The sequence below is a fragment of the Oncorhynchus clarkii genome, chromosome 29, assembly GCF_045791955.1.
Source record: "Oncorhynchus clarkii lewisi isolate Uvic-CL-2024 chromosome 29, UVic_Ocla_1.0, whole genome shotgun sequence".
In the NCBI taxonomy this organism is placed as follows: Eukaryota; Metazoa; Chordata; class Actinopteri; order Salmoniformes; family Salmonidae; genus Oncorhynchus; species Oncorhynchus clarkii.
The window spans coordinates 27,309,601-27,317,993 of record NC_092175.1 but is presented as its reverse complement, the minus strand read 5'-3'; the positions used below and the strand labels follow the sequence as shown (position 1 = coordinate 27,317,993).

The 8,393-nt window shown below is 41.9% G+C and overlaps 1 protein-coding gene across 1 annotated transcript; it reads right to left on the bottom strand.

The window, feature by feature from the left end:
- Positions 1–725: 725 nt before the first annotated feature.
- Positions 726–7,826, bottom strand: LOC139387907 (nucleophosmin-like). The gene is made up of 11 exons (XM_071134264.1): positions 7,534–7,826; positions 6,279–6,358; positions 6,033–6,152; positions 5,831–5,924; positions 2,856–2,956; positions 2,552–2,580; positions 2,428–2,473; positions 2,249–2,329; positions 1,941–2,063; positions 1,694–1,768; positions 726–1,455 (listed from the first exon to the last, which is right to left on the bottom strand). The coding sequence occupies exons 1-11, from the start codon at positions 7,571–7,573 to the stop codon at positions 1,405–1,407; spliced, it is 840 nt and encodes a 279-aa protein (XP_070990365.1). The 5' UTR covers positions 7,574–7,826; the 3' UTR covers positions 726–1,404.
- Between the last annotated feature and the right edge of the window lie 567 nt (positions 7,827–8,393).

Below are 8,393 nucleotides of genomic sequence, written 5' to 3'. Positions count from 1 at the left end.
TCAGTCAGGGAAGTGGACACAATGCAGCTGTCATCAGTGATGGAGGTCCTGGAGGTAGCAGGCCTTCAAGGAAGAGCAGTGCTGTCTAGTCTCAGCAATGTCTGCCAGACAGAGATTGACATTTAGCCTGAGGTGAGACAAAGTTGGAAACTATCTGCATAACAGTGATGAGACCTTTTGAGGATGTAACAAGTGATTGTGTATGCGAAAAACCAAATGAGAGCTAGTACAGACACCCAGTGGACACCCACCAGTAGTGAGACAGCGCAGACCATGTTCTGGGGTGGGGAGTTTCTCTGCTCATACAGGACCAATGGAAAGCCTAATTCACAAATTGTAGTTTTCTGCAGTTGCTATGGGCAACAAAGAAAAATCAACTGTCTTGTAGCTTCTGGTCAGACAATGCCCCTTTTCATGTCTGAATGAGTATTAAGAGTAGGCCAATAGTTTATCAACCTTAAGGTATTTTGTAATTCAGACTAAGTCTGTATTATGGTATTAAACTGGAACACCGTCCAGATCATTAATCCTTATGCTCATTAACAGCCATGCAGATAGAGGGGTCACAATTATATTGTACCATGTAGTCATCAATAAAAGGCAAGTGTTCCCCCAATATTTTTTTTTTTATTGCAGATCACAATATTCCTGTGGCTAGAGAGCTGTTAATTTTACATTGTATAGCAATTCAATGGAACAGAAGTTACAAGGTCACAAAGCAGGTATGATACAATATAATTATTTATTAACTTTCAGATGACATCTGACACCGGTGCGTTAGCTGCTTCACTCTACCCTTACAGCAAAATATAAAACCGTGAGCATGACTTAAAACCTGATTGGACCAGTTAACATATTGTCTTATATTAAGTGTTCAATGTTAACATCTCAGACCCTGAGGAACCTACCCTCTGGAAGGGATTGACAGGAGCATCCAGACACCCAACAACTTATGGATGACATGAACAGCCATCAAGTCACTTGACCCATTTACAAACATACCCCCAAAAAGAACATGCATATGAACAGATATCTTCCAAACTGCCAGAGGGACAGTCCTTCAAAACAAACTGACCAGACTTTAAAAATGCTACATTCAAACAGTAACAAGTATGTATTTTACACATTTATAAAATGTTATGTTCCAAGTGGGTTTTCCCAGGTCTACCCACATGAAAGCTGGAATAGTATCACTCCTCCCACCCTCTGAGAGGGTCGTGGTGCTGGTAGGGTCAGGGGCTCAGTCATTAGTTCCATATTAGTCGGTGTGCCACAGCAGTACACTGGGGACTGGACGGGCTGCAGAAGTTTGATTGACATGGGAAGGGCCAGGAGAGGCCAGAGCAGGTCAAGGGGGGGGGGGGGGGTTGCAAAATAAAATCAAAAAAAGGTTTACCAAAATATTTATTTTTTGTCTTCCACAGTCTGTCTCCACTTCCACAGTTCAGCCATTGCCTGAAAAAAGATGGGAAAAACATTTACCAAAGCATAAATCATAATGTCATAGTGAGAGCTCAGAACTTTAGAGGTACTGGTGTTTCTCACTGCTGATCAAAACCAAGTTGTGTCTTCATTGCTCTTCCAGGATGTGTTCCAACAGCACTATGGTTGTCATTTCACAAACATCCAATTGAACCACATTACGTTCCAGACAGGTCAAATTTCACAACGTTCCTGGGGAGCATTACCATACCTTGGTGTCTGTGACTCTGAAGCTGTTCTTCACAAAGCTCTCGAACTTGGGCTGGAGTTTAGGCAGGTTCACTCCCTGAAATAATATGACATTACTATAGGTATTCAGATGTCCCTTTAATCTTGTGTTCGGTCAGTTTTTTGGTTAACAGTTCTTTAACATCAGCTAGATCAGTTCATCCTATCTCCGTTTTAGGCAAGTGTATTTCCAGATAATATATACATCAAGACAGAAAACATACACCCACCTTCTCCATAGTCGCCTTCATCTTGGCCTTCAGCTCAGGGATGGTGAGGACTGGTTTGGAGGTCTGAGGTGTTTTAGGGGTTGCTTTGGGGGTCTGGCCATTTTTGTCACCAGGCATATTTGACTGAAAAACAGAACTTGTTAGACAAGACATGTAACATGACTAACAAGCATCACTACAATACTCATCTTCAGTCTCAGTCTTTTGGTAAGCAGTGTTGAAAATGCATCAGTAAATCAACTCAACAAATATCATCTTTGACTAGAAACAATGTGATGGTAGGGCAAAAGATGTGTGAAGAGGACTACCTGTTTGCCAGCTGGTGTGTTGGCTTTAGGGCCCTTTCCATTCTGGGCAGGAGTCTGAGGTTTGGACGGAGTCTTCTTAACCTGAGTAAAACAGAGGTTTCTTGTGTCATTTTCAAAGGTAGAATGAAAATAGGCTGAACTAAACTAAATATTACAGGTGGGCAAATAAATGCACTCACCTTAACAGGAGTTTCTTCAGCCTCACTCTCCTCATCATCATCATCCCTAAAGAGATGTTACAAATCAATTCTAGATTAAACCTCACCATGGAACATTGGTTAGTCAGTCAAACACTACACTTACTCCTCATAGTCATCCATCTTCATCTTCTTCTGTGAAGAGGAGAAAGGGAAGGATATAGTAAGTGTCATGAGGTGAGGATGTGACGCAAGAGTAAAGAGTGGATAACATTCAGAAATGGGAATGACCCTCTTCAGTCTCAGTCTTTTGGTAAGCAGTGTTGAAAATGCATCAGTAAATCAGCTCAACAAAGATCATCTTTGACTAGGGAGGCCATGCAATATTAGGGCACCAGATATATACATTTTGTAACGCAGGTTATTTCCCCGTTGGCGTGTTGGATCAAAGGCCAGTATCCGGGACCAACCTGAGATTTAAGTGCTGGTACTGATGCAGCCCTTTTCTTGGGCGTTTGTACCCCTTCCTCTTCATCATCGTCCTCGTCAAAAGTTTGGTCTCCTCCCATCACTGGTGGAAAAACAACAAGTTAACTTTGAGTAGATAGAATATGACAACTTCCCTAGGATCGGGGGCAGCATTTGGAATGAAAAGCATGCCCAAATTCAACTGCCTGCTACTCATCCCCAGAAGATAAGATATTAGTAGATTTGGATAGAAAACTCTGAAGTTTCTAAAACTGTTTGAATCATGTCCGAGTATAACAGAACTTATTTAGCAGGCGAAACCAGAGGACAAACATTCAGATTCTTTTTTTTGGAGGTCCCTCTTTTCAATGGGTATCCAGATTTCCAAGGGACCTTCTTGCAGTTCCTACCACTTCCACTGGATGTCAGTCTTTAGAAATTGGTACAGGTTTTTCCTTTGTGTAATGAAGGAACACTGTCCAGAACGAAGCTAGAGTGAAGAGGACTGTTAGAGGCGCGTGACCTGAAAGCTAGCTACAGTTTGTTTTCCTCCTGTATTGAACAGATCCAGCCATCAATTTGATCTAATATTTACATTAAAAAATACCTAAAGTTGTATTACAAAAGTAGTTTGAAATGCTTTGGCAAAGTTTACAGGTAACTTTTGAGATATTTTGTAGTCACGGTGCGCAAGTTGGTACCGGTGTTTTTCTGGATCAAACGCGTCAAATAAATGGACATTTTGGATATATATCTACGGAATTAATCGAACAAAAGGACCATTTGCGATGTTCATGGGGACATATTGGAGTGCCAAAAGAAGCTCAAAGGCAAGGCATGAATAGTGGTGTGGGGGCTGTGCTTTGGCAAAGTGGGTGGGGTTATATCCTTCCTGTTTGGCCCTGTCCGGGGGTGTCCTCGGATGGGGCCACAGTGTCTCCTGACCCCTCCTGTCTCAGCCTCCAGTATTTATGCTGCAGTAGTTTATGTGTCGGGGGGCTCGGGTCAGTTTGTTATATCTGGAGTACTTCTCCTGTCCTATTCGGTGTCCTGTGTGAATCTAAGTGTGCGTTCTCTAATTCTCTCTTTCTCTCTCTCGGAGGACCTGAGCCCTAGGACCATGCCCCAGGACTACCTGACATGATGACTCCTTGCTGTCACCAGTCCACCTGGCCGTGCTGCTGCTCCAGTTTCTTTCAACTGTTCTGCCTTATTATTATTCGACCATGCTGGTCATTTATGAACATTTGAACATCTTGGCCATGTTCTGTTATAATCTCCACCCGGCACAGCCAGAAGAGGACTGGCCATCCCACATATGCTCTCTCTAATTCTCTCTTTCTCTCTCTCAGAGGACCTGAGCCCTAGGACCATGCCCCAGGAATACCTGACATGATGACTCCTTGCTGTCCCCAGTCCACCTGACTGTGCTGCTGCTCCAGTTTCTTTCAACTGTTCTGCCTTATTATTATTCGACCATGCTGGTCATTTATGAACATTTGAACATCTTGACCATGTTCTGTTATAATCTCCACCTGGCACAGCCAGAAGAGGACTGGCCACCCCACATAGCCTGGTTCCTCTCTAGGTTTTGGCCTTTCTAGGGAGTTTTTCCTAGCCACCGTGCTTCTACACCTGCATTGCTTGCTGTTTGGGGTTTTAGGCTGGGTTTCTGTACAGCACTTTGAGATATCAGCTGATGTACAAAGGGCTATATAAATAAATTTGATTTTGAATTATATCTTTATTTCTGCATTTTGTGTCGCTCCTTTAGGGTTGAAATATGCTTGTCAGTGTTTGTTTACTATGGTGCTATCCTCAGATAATAGCATTGTTTGCTTTTTTGAAATCTGAAGCGTTGGCTGGATTCACAGCGTGTGGCTTTAATTTGGTGTCTTGCATGTGTAATTTCAAGTTAGATTTGTAGAGTAATTTTTGAATTTGGCGCTCTGCATTTTCACTGGCTTTTGGCCAGGTGGGACGCTACCGTCCCACATATCCCAGAGAGGTTAAGATTATATGAGAACATCGCCCAGCAGACAAATCATTACAAACAGTAACCAGCCAAGTAGAAGACCTACACAAGTCAGAAATAGAGAAAATGAATCACGCGCCTTTGATGATCTTCATTCATATGGATGCAATCAGAAGATATTCATTTACTCAATAAATGTTCCTTTTGTTCGATAAAGTCTCTCTTCATATCCAAAAACCTGTTTTGTTAGTGCGTTTTCTTCAGTAATTCACAGGCTCAAACGCAGTCACAACAGGCAGACAAATTCCAAATTGTATCCGTAAAGTTCAGAAACATGTCAAACAATGTTTATATTCAACCCTCAGGTTGTTGTTAGCCTAAATAATCAATATTTCAACCTGACAATATCATCAATATAAAAAGGTAAACAAGACACTCGGTCGCGCGCATGAAAAAGCTCTGTGACACAGCAGGGTCCACTCATTCAGACTTGCTCTTACTCCCTAATTTTTCAGAATACAAGCTTGAAACAATTGCTAAAGACTTGACATCTGGTGGAAGGCATAGGAACTGCAATTTGAGTCCTAAGTAAATGGATACTGTAATGGCACTGAATAGAAAACTACAACAAAAGAATCCTACTTCCTGAATGGATTTCGCTCAGGTTTTCACCCACCAAATCAATTCTGTTATACTCACACTATTTTAACAGTTTTGGAAACATGTGTTTTCTATCCAAATCTACCAATTATATGCATATCCTATCTTCTGGGCCTGAGTAGCATGCAGAATTCAAAATGCTACCCTCTACCCCAGAGGAGTTAATAAAGATACATTAAAACAAAAATCTAATAATTCTCTGTATTTGATATTTCAGTATTTTGGTATGCAGTGTTGAAAACACATCAGTAAGTCATCTCAACAACTATCATCTGACTACAGAGGCCATGGCAGCACCAAATATACCATGGGAGTAACAGTCCTGAGATAAGCAATACTCACTGACAAGGTGCTGGCCACTGATGTGGATTGGACCAGAACCAGCCTTGAGACGGAAAACTGCTGGGGATGTGATTGCGAACCCACTAAGACACACCTGCAACACACAATTAACTGCTCAGTAGGCATGAACTCTACACAAGGCCATACAACCACCATCTCCCACTCAGGGATAGAAGATAAGTATTGACAACTGACTACTCACACTTGGCAAGGTGGAGGGTTTGAGCGCAGCTAGCACAGCCTTCACCTTCTCACCCTCTGCGTCCTGTCCTTCCACCTCCACAACATGCAGCTCATCCTTGGTGCTGGGGTCCACACACACCTAAGACCAATCAACAGGAGACATATAAAGTTCATAAATAGTTTATCATACCTATAACAAGAAATGGTTAAACAGAAATATTGCCATCAATTCACATTATATAAAATAAGCACCAGTAACCCTCACCATCCTTAGGTCCAGTTGGTGCTCAAAGTCATCCTCTTCTGGGTTGAAGACAACATCCTTCCCAGATTTCAACTCGCACCCTATTGAAAAAAAAGTGTCAATTACATATGAGGAAATACTACCCTTTCCCTTAGTTGATGGCAATGTTGGGCTGGGCAATTTCTTATCCTGTAATAAAATGGTGGGTCTTCAGGCGTTTTTCCAGCCAGTAAAACGGCTGATGCAACTAATAACGACTCAATTGAAGACTGCCATGTTGAATCACTTGCGTTCCTGGAAAAGGAAAATGCACGCACCCAAACCGTTAACTTGTGGAAAAGGTTGCCCATTACTGGACATCTCCCAGTTTGAGGTGTCTGAGGTGAGGCCAAAATATGGGTCACATACTCACGTGGTTGGAAGAGTTGTGAGCCCTGACAAAGGGAACGTGTTCAATGCAACTAACTAGCTCTTAGACATGCTGCTATGAACATTATGTGAGTCAAACTACTTACAAAAACCACCACATGTACCATTTGGAATTCACGTATTATTTTAATTTTCCAATCACCATTTCAATCTGGGACTTAATGCCACGTCTTTAACAATAACATGTTAATTTATCACAGGTAACTAGTTAAAACAGCTTTAGCCAAAACTAGCAACTTAGGCAATGTTAACATCTTGCTGCACAGCATGAGCACGTTTCTAGACGGCCTTGTGCGCCATCTTTAAAACACGTGTTCAGACGCATGGAGGGCCAACTAGCTAGCCCGGTAGTTTGTGGAACATCGCCTGTAATGTCAAATTTGTCCAGCAATGTGAACTTATCAGTCTGGCCCAACTACCACAACAAATTAAATCAACCAGGGAACCAATATGATGAAAGCATTACCCAATTTAGCGAACTACTAAAAAAAGGTCTCAAGATGGTTTGCAAGCTAACTACTATAATACCGTCCATGTCTCGTGGCTATCTACTAAGCTGACAACTGGGTACATTATTTCCATTCCCAAGCATTGTAACTAATGACATTGTATTCAGAAATCTTAACGTTATTGAACCATGCATTGACGAAACTCACATCGCCCAATTAATTTTAGCTAACTAACATTAGTTACTGTAGCTAGCCATTGTGCTGGCTGTGTAGCTACCTCGTGCGATGTTGGCGTCTGATGAACAGCTCTTTTTCTTGCTAACTAGTTGACATGGATTTGAAACTATACTGAAAACACCAAATTATGTTACTTAAAAAAATAAAATAAAACATCTCACCATAGAGAAAGGTCTGTGGTCCCATTTGTTCCTCGTCCATCCCGTTCAATTTGATTACTAACAGCGGGCTCTTCCGAAATGAACTGAAATACCTCTTTCAACGCAGGCATACGCTACACGGACTCAATGGCCACACCTCCTTTCTAGATTGATGGAAGATTTTCTTTGGTATAGCCCAATCATCACAGTTATTTACTGAAAGAGGCGTATTTATAAATATTCATGATCTTTAGAGACAAAGTGGAGTCGCAATTCAACCGCTGACCTGCGTCCGCCATCCCGCTTCTTGATTTTGTCTACCAACACCAGACACGATCAGGACACACAGGTTGAAATGTCAAAACGAACTCTGAACCAACTATATTAATTTGGGGACAGCTCAAAAAAACATGTATGGCAATTTAGCTAGCTGCTTGCTGTTGTTAGCTAATTTGTCCTGGGATATTAACATCGGGTTGTTATTTTACCTGAAATGCACAAGGTCCTCCACTCCTCTACAATTAATCCCACAGTTAATTTCCAGTAATCTCTCCTCCTTCGGGCTTCTTATTTTTTGGACTTTATATGGCGGTTGGCAGCCAGTTTTAAGGTGCACTACCAACAGGACTGGATTGTGGACCTCAGTTCATCTTCAATCACCCACATGGGTATATGCTCTTAAAAACCAATGAGAAGATGGCACATGGGTATATAACCAACGAGAAGATGGGAGAGGCGGGACTTGCGTGTCAAGCACAACAAATAGAACAAAGTTCTATTTTAGAGCCTGGCTACGCAGACACTCGCAAGCAGTGTTGGAGCAATGATTGGATAACATGTATGTGTACATTTATTTTACAAAGCTCGTACACGCTACGCAA

Excerpts from the sequence above, each read along its gene's own strand:
- LOC139387907 (XM_071134264.1), bottom strand. The coding sequence starts at position 7,573 with ATGGACGAGGAACAAATGGGACCACAGACCTTTCTCTATG. Across the intron at positions 6,359-7,533 it reads ACCACAGACCTTTCTCTATG|GGTGCGAGTTGAAATCTGGG; the intron begins GTGAGATGTTTT and ends TTTTTTCAATAG. Across the intron at positions 1,456-1,693 it reads TCAGAGTCACAGACACCAAG|GCAATGGCTGAACTGTGGAA; the intron begins GTATGGTAATGC and ends ATCTTTTTTCAG.